A 15,221-nucleotide genomic window follows, 5' to 3' on the forward strand; every position below is an offset into this window, starting at 1 on the left:
CACTCACCCTTCCTATTTCCTCCCATCCTCCTTGTTCCACACACCATCTTTGCACACCATGTGACTCCCTCCTTGAAGCATCCCCATTCCTCCCTGACTCCTAGTTCTACTCTATCCTCACTCCCTCCCACTCTTCTCTCAGCTTCTTGTACTCATCTTTTTCCTTCTAATTGTGTTTAAATAACTTCCTTGTATTATTATTATTATTATTATTATTATTCAGAAAACAAAAACAGCTGTTGTGGAAGAAGAAGGGGGATCACTTGGTTCATTGGTAGAGGATGTGAACCTTGCTGAACTACTGAAGAAACCTGAACATGACAATATAGCTTCTTCAGATGAAAGTCTTGCTCAAGATCAAAATTCCATATCTTTGAAGGAGCTTGACCAGATGCAGAGGGATTTGCAAGAAGTGGTTAACGAATTGGAAAAAAAAATTCATGTAAGTATATTGCAAGAGATTTTAAAATAATTTTATTTATTCTCACATTGTCCATGAAAACACAAATTACTCTTGAATAATAATTATGAAATCACTTAGTATCTAGTATAACTTTTCATCTGTCATGTACTGTAGTGGTGGGAAGCATTTATCTATTTGCTCCATTACTTTCATACAAAAACATACATAACCAGCTTATAGACAGTGAAAAATAAGAAATAGTAAAACACCTTAAAGGAATGCACAAGATAAGTTTTGATAACACTGGCCTGCGAAGTTTCAAAGGTAAAGCATCTGTTAACTGATTCTAGGGTAATTTGCTATGCAGAATCTAAAAATCACACTCATTTTGTTCAATCAGGTCACGTTTTTGAGATACGAGGCGGTAAAAATGATTAAAAACGCCATTTAGTGCTATTTATTCCCTTTAATTTTGGAAAAATATTCTTGACAAAAATAATTTTTTCTTGCATAGTTCAGAAGATAAAGAGGATATATTACAGAAAATCTAATCATGGATGAAAGGCCTTTTCAGTGACTTTCTCCTGTGTTGGGCAGCCACCACGTCTCGTTTCAAACACCAACAGTAGTCCGCAAGAAAGTTCACATCCCACCGGCCTTGGTAGCGTTCTTCCATGACACGAATATCCTGGTGGAAACGTTCTCCCTGTTCCTCACTGAAGTCACCACAGTTCTGAGGGAAATAGTCTAAGTGGGACCGTAGAAAGTGCATTTTGACTGACATGCGAGCCCCTAATTTTTTATAGCTGTTCAAGAGCTCATCGACTTCTTTCTCGTATTCTGCACTTCGGTTATTTCCTTGAAAGTTTCTTATCACTGACTTAAGCAACCACCAAACGGACAGCTCAGCTGCATTCAGTGCATCGTCAAACATTGAGTCCTTCATAAGTTCCCTTATCTGAGGCCCATCAAAGATGCCAGCCTTAAGCTTTTCCAGACTGATCCAAGGAAACTTCTGCTGAAGAAAAGTAAATCCCATGCCGTCCTTGTCCATTGCCTTCACAAAGTTCTTCATCAGTCCCAGTTTGATATGTAAAGGTGGGAGTAAGACCTTGTTTGGTTGAACAAGAGAACGAGCCTGAACATTGTGTGAACCAGGTTCCAAACGTTGTCGTGGTGGCCATTCTTGTCTGACAAAATGTTGATCATCAGCCCGACTATCCCACAAACACAAAAAGCATGGATACTTTGTGTGCCCACCCTGTAGTCCCAAAACCAATCCAACTACCTTAAGATCTCCACAGATCAACCAACCATGGTCATTGTAGTTCAGAGCAGACAGTAGCTGATCCATGTTGTCATGAGTTTCTTTCATTTGCACCGAATAACCGATTGGAATTGAAGAGTATTTATTTCCGTTGTGAAGGAGGACTGCCTTGAGACTTCTGCTGGAAGAGTCGATGAACAGTCTCCATTCAGTAGCAACATAGTCCAGCCCCATTGATTGAATCAAACCAGCAATGTTGTTGCAGTAAACTAATGACGAGTCCTTCTGGGTTGTGAAGAACTGTCTAAATTCTCTTTCACGCTCTCGGTACCAAAAGAATGTTGTCTCAGGTGCTAGCAAATTTTTCTCATGAAGACGAGAACCCAGAAGCTGTGCTGATTCCTTTGATAGGTTTAGATCCCGTGTCAGGTCATTGAGATCTGCTTGTGTTAGAGGCACTGGCCGGTCATTCTCTTCTGGCATGTATTCTCCACCCTCTGCCCTGTCTAGTGCGTTATCAGATTCCGATTCAGAGCTAGATTCCATTGCAACATCTGGCTCGGGAACGGGCAGGCCTGGACCATGAGGGACTGGTCGTATGGCAGACGGAACATTAGGATACTGAATACAATGCTTGTTCTTGCGGTTGACTCCTTTAAGATTAGTCATGCAGAAATAGCAGTCTGACACATGATCTTTACCCTCTCTCCAAACCATTGGAACAGCGAATGGCATACTCTTCCTTTTTTTATTTCTCCAATCACGCAAGTTCTTGACACATGTTTTGCAGCTAACATGGGGTGCAAATGGCTTGTCCTGGTCCCCAAGCTTAACTCCAAAGTAAGCATGATATGCCTTCTTCACAAAATCAGTTATATTTGCTAGTCGACGAGGAAGAATCACATCACCACATATGTAGCAGAACCTATCAGGATGATTTGTTCATTTGCGTTCCATTTTCTGTCAATCTAAGATACGTGTCCAAAATAGAAACACAAGCACAGATTCTTATAAAATCAGTCACATTGATTGGAGATCACACTTTTCTAAACCATTTTCAGTTTCAGTGTTGTCAATGCAGTTTGGCAATGTAGTCAATGCAGTTTCAGTTTCAGTTTCCTGAAAGTAAACAAAAACATCATTAGGTTTCAGTATCAGTTTCGGGGTGCTACAGTATAATTTTTATGCAAAAACAAAAAATAGGAATAGGCTATACCTGCAGCCTCGTTTTCCTTATACTTAGTACTATACAAGGCCCAAAAGTCGCACTTCTCATATCTCAAAAACTAGACCTGATCCAAGGAAACGGATGGCATTTTTTGATTCAGCGCACCAAAAAACCTATAAATCACTTGAAAAACCTTCGACCTTTGAAAAAAAAACTTTTTAACGCAGGCCAGTGTAATCGTTGCCCCAATTTTCACAAAGTAGAAAACCCATTTACTTTATTTCACTGTGATTGTCCCTCTGTTATTCTGTCCCCCACTCTTGTTACTGTCCTGTACCATTTCTCTGAATATTTTTTCATTTTGCCAAACCCTGTGGTGGGGGAAAAGAATACACCAAGTCTTTCCGTCGTATAAGGCAACAAAAACAGGACGGGGATAGGACTAGGTATTCTTCTCCCTGTAGTCCCAAAGAGGACATTCCCAAAAAAGTAAAGGCATAAGAGGGTCTAGGATGAGTACAGATGAGAGTAAGATGGAAGAGATTGGCAATATGTTTGTGAGAAGAATGTTGGATGTGTTGGCATTGAGTGAAACTAAGTTGAAAGGGAGGGGCGAGTTTGAGTTTAGGATTGTAGTTAGGAGGATCTCAGGAGTGAAGAGAGGACAAGGGAGAGAAGGGACGGCTATACCAGTAAGTGAAGAGATAGGTAAGTGTGTGGTGGAATGGAAGGAGGTTTCTTCAAGATTAACCACTTCCATACGGTGACGCCTACGTAGGCAGCATGAGGAGCAAGTGGGTACTCGATGATGCCGACATCACCATCTTGATTATATTTATTGTAGTCGTACCTATGTAATTTCCATTCTCTCTAAACTGGCTTCATCAATTTTCTATGGTTATCAAAATACACGGGTGAAAGAGAACGAATGATTGAGCACTGACTTTATTTTTTATAATGCGATTATTATGACGCAACATCGCACGTCGGGCAGCTAATGCTGCCAGACGTACGATGTGCCCCGGAGTGAAGAGGTTAATGTGGATGTAGGTTAAACTGGGAAGGGAGATGTGGGTTTTTGTAAATGTATATGGGCTTGGTAGTGAGAAGAATGTAGAGGAAAGGGAGCCTTTTTGGATAGATTTAAATGAATGCACAGAAGGTTTAGGTAGAAATGGCATTGTAGTGGTATTGGGAGACCTTAATTTCTAGGGTAGGGAATGAACCAATATATGGAATGGTTGGGAAGTGTGGAGTTCCAGGAATTTTTTTTAGTGGAGAGTTGATGGTGATGTGTCTAGAGAGTTGATGATAGCAAATATAGTGTTTAGGAAGAAAGTCAAGCATAAGTACACATGGGCGAGGGTGGTGGATGGAAGGGTGGTAGATAAAGCATTAATGGACTATATAGTGGTAACCAGGGGTATAGTAGGAAGAGTTAAGGATGTACATGTTCTTAGGGGAGAAAGTGGAGGAATATCAGATAATTTTTTGGTGGAAGGTAAGTTAAGAGTGGAGGATAGATTGAGAAAGAGGAAAAGGACAGAATGTAGGGAGGTGCTTAGAGTGAATGTTTGAATAAGAAAGAAAAGGAGAAGAATTACAAGAAGCTGAGAGAGGAGTGGGAGGGAGTGAAGGATAGAGTAGAACTAGGAGTGGAGGAGGAATGGGGATGTTTCAAGGAGGAAGTCACAAGGTGTGCAAAGATGGTGTGTGGAACAAGGAGGATGGGAGGAAATAGAAGGAAGGGTAGTGAGTGGTGGGATGATGAAGCAAAGAAGGTTGTAGAAGAGAAGCGAGCATTCACAGATTGGTCACAAAATAGGACGAGGGAATCATATGAGAGGTACAAAGAAAAGAGAAGAGAAGTAAAGCATAAGATACAGGAGACAGAGGAGAGTAGATATGAAATGGGGTAAGAGTATGACAAAATTTTGAAAGTAATAAAAAGATGTTTTGGAAAGAAATTAAGAGAGGAAGAGGAGGCTAATCAAGTAGAGAAGAAAAGGTAAAAGAAGCAGATGGAGAGATGATAATGGAAGAGACGGCAGTAAGAGCAAGATGGGCAGAGTATTTTAGGGAGTTGTTAACCTCTTCAGTACGGGCCAAAATCTCGCGGGCAGCACTAGCTGCCAGACGTACGATGTGTCGGAATAATACTCGCATCATAAAATATAGTCACCGCTTATATCGATCGTTCTCTCTTTCACCCGTGAATTTTGATAACCATAGAAAATCTGATGAAAACAGTTTAGAGAGTATGTCATTATGCAGGGGCAACTACAATAAATATAATCAAGACGCCGATATGGCAGCCTCACGTATCCACTTGCTCCTCATGCTGCCTACATATGCGGCACCGTATGGAAGGGGTTTAATGTGAAGGAGGATAGGGAGGGAAAGTTAGTTGTTGTTTGCTGATGACAGTCCACATGTAGCAGGATCAGAGGAGGGATTAAGGAAGTTAATGACAGAGTTTGGGAAGGTGTGAGAAAGGAGGAAGTTGAAGATAAATGTGGGTATAAGGTGATGAGATTTACAAGGGCAGCAGACTGAAAGTGAGTATTAAGGGAGAGAGACTGGAGGAAGTGGATAGTTTTAAATACTTGGGTGCAAATGTGGTGGGAAAAGGAGGACTGGAGGTGGAGGTAGAATGTAGATTGAGAGAAGCAAGTAAATGCCTTGGTGGATTAAAATGTGTAATGAGAAATAGACATTTGAGAATGGATGCTAAGAGGAGATTGTATGAAGGAATGATTGTGCTGACAGCACTGTATGGGGCAGAAACATGGAACATAGAGAGGAAGAGAGGAGGAATTTTAAATGTGAGATAAGGTGCCTGATAGGTATGATAGGGGTTTCTAGGCTGGATAGAGTGAGAAAAGAGGAGGTTAGGAGCAGAATGGTGGTGGAAAGGAAGTTGGGAGATAGGGTGGATGAAAGAGTATTGGGATGGTTTGGATACATGGAAAGAATGACTGAAGAAATATTAGTAAAAGAAGTGTGGAAGGCAGAGGTAGGAGTGAACATGAGGGGGCAACCAAGGATAAAATGGATGAATGGGGTAAAAGGGGCTTTGGGAAAGGGGAATGTCTGTTGAGGAAGGACGAGAGAAGATAGGGGGGGAATGGAGAATGGTTGTGTATGGATGATGCTGTGATGCATGAAAGGGAGTGGGTGGGGGATGTGGGGTGAGGGAGTATGTGTGAAAATAGATTGACACAACCCGAAGGGATTTCTACCCATCTCCATTTCAGCATGAGGGGATGGAGAAGGAGGGTTGCCAATTTAATGCCCCAGGGCAGTTGGTGAGATGCAGGGACGACCCATCATCCAGAAGAAGCTAAGATAGAGGGAGGAAGGGGGGTGGATGGGTGGGAGTGGATTTTATGCCTTTGTTTTTTTATTACCTCTCATGTAAGGGAGAGCCTTTGGTATATGTATGTATGTATGGATAGGAAGTTGAAGAAGTGCAGTCTTTGCATGGTTTAACCAGAAAGGTGTGAAAAGGATGTGTGATGGCCACCATTCAAGTAAGGGTAGGCATACATTGGTACTTTCCCTGTCCCTTCTTTTGTAAAAGACTGCTATATAAGCATAGTACCTTCTTCTCTTTCTGTACCACTGAAGAGGACTGTAGCTTACAGTCAAAATTTATAGACTTACTGTTACCAGTTTTTTCTTCTGCTCTGACTGTGGTTTTAGTTTTGGTATATATCAAATTAGAAGAAGAAATTATCCAGGTAGTCAAAGTAAGTGGATTTAAAGCAAAGTTTGATCATGGAGACACAGATGTGGGACCTCGTTAGTATGGCTTCAGTTCTCTGCATTATGTAATTAATAACCCAAGTTTCACCAAGAGGAAAACCTGCAGCCCCACAATGGCTGGCAGTGGTACTTCCTCTCACAGATTTCTTTGGGAAAAAACTATGGATTATTGTCTGTGTTGTAGTGTGGGAATGTTCACATGTCACTGGCTGAAAGTGGTAAGGGGATGGGAGTGGTTACCAGTTGTCTGCTCTCCATATGTGAAAAAGATGAGACATAGCTGAAGTTGATAGAGATTTTGGGTCCAGTCCATAGACCAAGAGTGTGCCCTTAAGGTGTCGCACCTCCTGACAGAGATGTGGGGACTGACAGATTTAGAAAATAGGCAGCCTTCCATCTTACAGGACCCCCACATGCAGGTACCCATTATTGGACCCTCCTGTACATTATAATGAGGTAAATATGATGTGTAAATACATACTTGCATACAAGTAGGCTGCTGAATAAGACAAACAATTTCAACAGTGCAAGGAAAGCAAGAGGCCTAGGTTGTATTGAGTGGGAGGGTGAGCATTTGTGGTTGTTCAAAATAATCTGTGTGCAGTGTTGCAAGTGTGTCTATAGTGAGAAAATGCAAGGAAATCAAGGCAGATCAGGGTGAATCTGTGACAGTTTTTATTTGAATGTCGACATAAAAGCAGAGCCCTCACGAGGCACTATACCAAAACTAAATATTAATAGAGGCTTTGAAACCCCAAGCAGGAATGGTAGATGACCTATTTTCTGGCTTTTTTATGTACGAAAAAAGAAATTTGAGTCAAATCATAGACATGGAAAGGGAGGTGAATCTTAAGGGAGTATTGCTTTATAGAGTTTTTTTTTTTTCAAATATGTGTTTAATGAATATAGGTATAAATACCCCTTACATTAGTGTGTAATTCCTCAGGGTATTGTGTTCCTTCCATGTATATTAAGACATAGTGAATAATGAAGATATAGTGAACAGCCACCCTGAGTCCACTGCTGAACAAAGGCCTCCTTCATAGCATTCCATGATTCACACGACTGCACCATCCTCTGCCACATCACTCCTGCAAACTTCTCAATCTCGTCTCTCCACCTTTGTGTCTGGTCTCCCTCTTCCACGCTTCCTATCTCGCGGCATCCACTCAGTAACACATTTGCTCCATCGCTCATCAGTCATTCGCACTAACTTACCTGCCCAATTTCACTTCCTCTCTTTTACTGCCTCCACAATATCTTTCACTCTAGTCTGCTCTCTCACCCAACTTGCTCTCTTTTGGTCTCTCAGCATTATTCCCATCATTGATCTCTCCATTCTCATCTGTGCTGTCCTTAGTTTTGTTTCCATTGCCTTCATTAGTTTCCAAGTCTCACAACCGTAGATTATTGCTGGCAGAATGCATTGATTGTAAACTTTGTTTCAAACATAAAGGTAGAGAGCCTCTCAGGATTTTATTATACTTACCAAACACTTTCCAACCAATTGTAATGCGTCTTTTTATTTCATTACCATGATCTTTCGTCACTTTCACCATCTACCATAAATAATTATACTCTTCAACTTCTTCAAGATTCTCACCATCAATTACAATATCTTTACATGGAGCTTTCATTTTTAAACCTACTTTGACACTTTCCTTGTTTAGATCGCTCAGCATATCTTGCAAGTCTTCTGCTCTTTCTGAAATAAGAATAATGTCATCCGCAAATTTTAGGTGGTTCAAATATTCGCCATTAATCTTTAAACCTTTCTTTTCCCAACTCAATCTCCTGAAAATATCTTCCAAGCAAGCTATAAATAGTTTGGGTGAAATTGTATCGCCTCGCCATACTCCTTTCTCGATCTTGATCTTTTCTGTATCATTATGTAGTCGAATTATAGCAGTACCTTTCACATAAATCTTTTCTAAAACTCTTACGATCAGATCATTTGTACCCTGCTTGCATAGCGAGTTTAGTATTGCTATTTGTTCTACTGAGTCAAAGGCCTTCTCGTAGTCTACAAAAGCTAAACACAGAGGTGTATTGTATTCTGTTGTTTTTTTCGATTAGTTGGTTTATCACCTGCAAGTGGTCTAGAGTCGAATACCCGCTCAAAAAGCCTGCCTGTTCTCTCGGTTGTTTTCCATCTAAAACTTTACTTAATATATTTGTAAGGATCTTGGAGAATACTTAATATACATTTGACAGCAAGCTAATCAGTTGATAGTTACTAAGGTCCTTCTGGTCTCCTTTTTTATGAAGCAAAATCACTATAGCATTGCACCACGCATCAGGAATGCTTTCTTGATGTGAGCATTGGGTGTACAACTGAGCTAATTTAATATGAACTAATTTACCTGCGTCTTTTAATAGATCTATCAATATACCATCTTCCCCAGGTGTTTTTCCTTGTTTCATAGTTTTTAGAGCAAATTCTACTTCTTTATTGTTCCATTTGGACTTCTCCACGTCCATTTACGACCTACACGCTTTTGGAAGAAAGTGTTCATTATCCTCATGTTGTAGTTCTCTGCAAAATTTACTAACATCTCGCCTCTGTCATTTCTTTTACCTACTCCAAACTTACCAATGCACATCTCATCTCCCATCTTCTTCCCCACTTTAGCATTAAAGTCACCTATTACCAATGTGTACTTACTTTTTTCTTGATCCATTACCTGACTTAAATCATCATAGAACGACTCAATTTCATCATCTGAACTCTGTGAAGTTGGTGCATAAACCTGAACTATTTTTAGAGTGTACCTTTTACACAGCCTAATCACAATCCAAGCTACCCTGTCTGACAAACTACTGAATTTGACTACGTTACCAGCAACCTCTCGGTTGATCAAGAATCCTACTCCACTAGATCTTTCTTTGTCCTTACCTCTATAGTAGAACAGGTGGTGACCATCTTGTAATTGTATCAGCTTTTCTTCCGCTCTTTGGACTTCACTCAGTCCTGCAATGTCCCACTTGATGTTGTCTAGTTCTTCCATTAACCACTTCATTACGGGCCAAAATCTCGCGGGCAGCATTAGCTGCCAGACGTACGATGTTTCGTAATAATACTCCCATCATAAAAAATAGTCACCGCTTATGTCGATCGTTCTCTCTTTCACTCGTGAATTTTGATAACCATAGAAAATGTGATGAAGACAGTTTAGAGAGTATGTCATTATGCAGGGGCAACTACAATAAATATAATCAAGACGCCAATATGGCAGCCTCGCGTATCCACTTGCTCCTCATCCCGCCTACGTAGGCGGCACCATATGGAAGGGGTTAAACTCTCCAGTCTGTGGTCTTCTGAGAGAGTTTTTACATTGTAAGTATAGATCTTCATGTTGTTTAATGTCCAAGACTTGGATCTGCTTGGACAGTGCTTACTCACATACGGTGGCACACTGCCCATAAGCACACAAGGCAATGCGGTTGAACTTTTAGGGTCTCAATGATCCAACAGGAATGCCCGGCTTTGTTTTTGTTGTGCTATTCATATTTGCTATGAAGGGGGGTTGGCAGTAATCTCACCTCCGTGCCAACTGGTTTCTGGTGAGATATTTCTCTGGTGTCACCTTATTCATTATATTCGGTGAAGCCCTATATCCATAGGGTGCCCAATGGCCCACGCCATCATTATGACGGTACCCCATATATCTATGTGGAATTTGCCTGTTCGCCATCAGGGACGTGACAGTTTGCAGTGGGTCCTGCGACTGTGCATGTGAGCTGCTTTTTGTCTGATCTTTCTTACAAAACCTGTTCGATGTGGGTGACCCAGCAGAGATTTTCTCTCTATCGACATAGCTTTTGTATTCATTAAGATTCTCAAGCCTATCCACCACATAAAGGTGTCAACTCTCAGATAGGGAAGCTCTAATTATTCAATGGAGAATCCTACCACATCATTCAGCTTGGTATGAAATGAAAGCTTAGAGTCTGGGGAACAAATCTTATTAAATATATTTTTTCAAACTAATACCTCTGATTTTTTATTAATTTGTTTCTCTGAGTAATTAAAAAATGCTGCAAAATTCAGGTTTCATAAATAAAGATTTTTTATTCAAATTTCTTTTATTTTTTACTGTAGAAAATGAAGAGCATGATGTTTTCTTTCAAATGAAACAAAAATGACAAAAATCAATAAAGAACAACCGAAGATATTACAACAGAAAGAACAAAAACATAAACTTTACAGGACGGGGGATTAAATCTTCAATTTCCTCTTCTTTGCTGATGAAGTGTGAGGTGAGGGTGAGTGGTGTGGTGTGGTGTGGGTGGAGGTGTAAGGTAGGCATGGCTAGTAAATGCTTGTGGAGTGCTGGGTGCAGCTATGCTGCGTTTCTCCTCTTTCTTTCATTTTCCTACTTGTTTCTATTTCAGGCACTCACGGGCTCTCGCTTTATTCTGCTGGTTCCCTCTCGTGTTTCTTGTTAATTTTTCCATGATCACAGCAATAATACAGGGCGAAGAATCAAAATTGTTTTGTATAGTGAGAGCGCCAGGAGCGACGTCACCTTACTTTGACCTTTTCAAGAGTACTGGTGTTCACTGTCTTTGTGGGGTATGCTGGTGGGAGGAGTTACCAAATATCTCCATAAACACAATTATGTAGCTATAGAAATGTTGATGCTATTTCAATATACAGAATGTTTTTTATGCAATGGGGTTGCCAGAGGCTGCCAATATTTTATCTATTTTATGCTGTATAATTTTTTTTTTTTTTTTTTTATGTGTTTGAGATGAAATGTCTGAGAAGTATGATAGGGGTTACTAGGCTAAATAGAGTGGGAAATGAGGAGGTGAGGAGGAGAACAGGGGTGGAAAGGGAGCAGGAGATAGGGTTGATGAAAGAGTATTAGGATGGTTTGGACACATGGAAAGAATGAGTGAAGAAAGATTAGTAAAAGAAGTGGAAGGTAGAGGTGGAAGGAGTGAATATGAGGGGGCATCCTAGGATGAGATGGATGGATGGGGTGAAAGGGGCATTACTAAAGAGAAGAATGTTGAGGAAGGACAGGAAAGGACAAAAGATAGGGGTTGTGTATAGATGATGCTGTGATACATGAGGGGGAGTGGGGGGGGATAGGGGTGAGGAAGTATGTATGAGAAAAATTTGACGCAGCCTGAAGGAATTTCTCCCCGTCTTCTCCTTTTCTGCATGGGGGGACAGAGAGGGGGTGTCGCTAAATTTATGAAGCGGCCTTGCTGTGGGTGTGCTCTGTCTTGCGACACTGCCTCTGACCCAGGGCAGTGGACAGGATGCAGGGATGACCCGTCATCCAGGTGCCAAGATGGGAGGGAGGGGAGTGGAATATATAGGAAATGGAATGGGTGGGAGTGGTTTCTATGGCTTTTTCTTTTTGGCTACCCCCCATGTAAGGGGGAAAAAGCCTTTGGTATATGTATGTATGGTATATATGCTGTATAAAAAAAATAGAAACAAAATACAGTTGTATAACTTTGAATGAGTGTTGCCACCATCATAGAGATTCTTTTGAAATGTTTACCTAAATTCGCTCATTTACTAGAATTTTTCAAATGATCACTGGTGGTGCTTCCTTAATAGAAACTCATGGGAGAGAGAATTCATAGAATTAAAGAAAGAGATTGTGATTTTAAGGAAAGACTATTTTGAAGTCAACAAAGAGGTATGTGAACTAAAGAGGAATTCCGAAATAAATAATGAGTTAAGTGAATTAAATGAGGCTAAATGTGAAAATGAAAAGATGAAAAACAACGATACTATCAATAGTGAGAATTGAAAAAAAAAGGTAAATCACAAAATACAGTCAATGAAAGAATTGAAGAAAACTTGGGTGAAGAAAATTTGCAGAAGATTAAGAAATGGAATGGAAACAGAAAATGAAGAGATAGCTTTTAAAGAAATAGTACAACAACAAATGCAGGAAAATGCAAAGGACACAATCATTCAAGTAATCAAAGAAAAAGCAAATTGGGTCAGGTACAAGGGATAGAAAAAAGTGGTTGGGTTAGGTACCTGAGAGATAAACCAGAAAAAGATATGGCAAAAGCAATTCTAAAAGAAGTACTAGATGATGACCAAGGAGTAGAAAAAGAAATAGAAGTGTATAGAAAAGGGCAGTGTTCTAAAAAAAAAAAAAAAAAAAAAAAAAAAAAATTAGCCCTAAACTAAGATCACAAATGGTAGCAGAAGACATACTGGCAAAATCAGGTAAGTTAGCAAAGAGTGAACATTACAACAATATATGGATAAAAAGAGAAATGAATGTTGAGGAAAAAGAAAGAAGACACTAAGAGATGAAGCTAAAGAAAAAAAACACAAAAAGAATGGAGACTGAAAGCAAAAAAATTATGTTTGAGAGTCATAGACATGAGGCTGAGAAAATGGTACACCAAGGTAAGCAAAATGAAAGGAACAGAAAACAGGATGGAGAAGAAAAATTGAAAGTGGCCTATACTAATATAGATGGATTAATCTCAGGATTGAGTGAACTAAATGATTACCTGTCAGAAGAAAAAAACAGACATAATGGGAATTATGGATACAAAATTAAGGGGTCAACTGGCACCAAATAGTGTTGGACACGAGTTATATAATTATTGGATCAAAAACAGAAATGAGAAACAGGGTGGAGGAATCATGTTTTTGGCCAAGAAAACTTAAGTGTGATGAAGGTTATGTGCCCCCCAAAAATGTGCTCTTGGAAAGAGGAAGAGCATTAATAAATGTTATAAGATACAAGGCATTCATTAAACAAGATGCTGAAGGATGGAGGTAACTTGGTACTTATGGGAGATTTTAACTGCAAGGAAATCTGTTGAGAAGAGATGACAGTGAAAGGTGGAGAGGATCTATGGGGAAATGTATTATTTGACATGACTAGAACATACCATTACACAATGGGTAAAAGAAAATACCAGATATAGAAGTAATTAATCATCAAGACTAGATTTAATATTTACAACAGAACCTGAAATTGTTGATAAGATTAAATACAAGACACCATTTGGAAAGAGTGACCACATACTAATAGAGGTTGGAATAAAGAAGGAAATATTTATAGAGAGAAATGAGAAATATAGAAAAGGAAGACTGATGTACAACAAAAAGTTCTTTCAAAATGCAAATTGGGAAAACGTTTTTTCAAAGAAGACACACAAGTGAAAGAGAAATGGATAATTTTGATGAAAATTTATAATGAAGGGGTGAATAAATATGTACCAAGACTGAAACAGGAAAAGATGTACATTAAGTGCTGGTTCAACAGAAGATACAGTGAGGTGAAAGATAGAAGAGATAAAGCTTGAAAAGGATGGGAAAAAATTAAAAAATCTGGAAAGTGACAAATACATATCAACCATAGAAATGAATATGTAAAAGTGTGCAGAGAAAGAAAGAAACTATGAAAAAGACATCATAGGAAAATGTAAATATCAATACAAGCTATTCTATAGATATGTGAATGGTGAAATGGTAAACTTAAAAATTAACAAGAAATGGTGAAACTATGCTATGGAAATATAGAATATACAGAAGATTTAGAAATGGCTGAAGTCATGAACAACCATTTCAAGTCAGTTTTCACTAGAGAAAAAGTACAGCATTGGGATAAAAGAATTGAAGTACAATCACCCACCATAAGGGAAATGATAACACAAAAAGAAATAATGGATCAGTTAACAAACCTTGATGTCAGGAAATCACACAGCCCAGATGGAATTGCAAATTGGATAATAGAAGAATGTAAAAAAGAATTAATGGACAAAATATATGACATAAGTTGCTCACTCAAATAAAAATACCAAAGTACTGGGAAAATGCCAATATTCTATCAATATATCAAATCAAATAAAATCAGCCATCCTGAGTCCACTGCTGAACAAAGGCCTCCTTCATAGAATGCCATGATTCACACGACTGCACCATCCTCTGCCATGTCACTCTTGCTAACTTCTCAATCTCGTCCCTCCACCTTCTGTCTGGTCTCTCTCTTCCATGCTTCCCATCTCGCGGCATCCACTCAGTAACACACTTGCTCCATCGCTCATCAGTCGTTCACACTAACTTACCTGCCCAATTCCACTTCCTCTCTTTTACTGCTTCCACAATATCTTTCACTCTAGTCTGCTCTCTCACCCAACTTGCTCTTTTTCAGTCTCTCAGCATTATTCCCATCATTGGTCTCTCCATTCTCCTCTGTGCTGTCCTTAGTTTTGTTTCCATTGCCTTCATTAGTTTCCAAGTCTCACACCCGTAGATTATTGCTGGCAGAATGCATTGATTGTAAACTTTACATTTCAAACATAAAGGTAGAGAGCCTCTCAGAATCTTACTATACTTACCGCTTTCCAACCAATTGTAATACATCTTTATATTTCATTATCATGATCTTTCGTCACTTTCACCATCTGGCCTAAATAATTATACTCTTCAACTCCCTCAAGACTTATCATCAGTTACAATCTCTTTACTTTGAACTTTTGTATTGAACATTACTTTGATTTTAGTTTTATTCATTTTTTAACCTACTTTGACACTTTCCTTGTTTAGATCCCTCAGCATATCTTGCAAATCTGCTCTTTTTGAAATAAGAATAATGTCATCTGCAAATCTTATG

General features: G+C 39.3%; 1 protein-coding gene across 3 annotated transcripts in view; it reads left to right on the plus strand.

Moving 5' to 3' along the window:
* LOC143032884 (uncharacterized) overlaps nucleotides 1-15,221 on the plus strand; it is a 254,968-nt gene that overhangs the window by 101,248 nt on the left and 138,499 nt on the right. For all 3 annotated transcript variants that reach the window (XM_076198094.1, XM_076198095.1, XM_076198093.1), the window contains exon 8: nucleotides 224-442. In XM_076198094.1, the coding sequence (XP_076054209.1) occupies nucleotides 224-442 (219 nt within the window). The remainder of the gene's footprint in view (nucleotides 1-223; nucleotides 443-15,221) is intronic.

The sequence above is a fragment of the Oratosquilla oratoria genome, chromosome 14 (assembly GCF_046742065.1).
Source record: "Oratosquilla oratoria isolate Oo_2021 chromosome 14, ASM4674206v1, whole genome shotgun sequence".
Taxonomy (NCBI): domain Eukaryota; kingdom Metazoa; phylum Arthropoda; class Malacostraca; order Stomatopoda; family Squillidae; genus Oratosquilla; species Oratosquilla oratoria.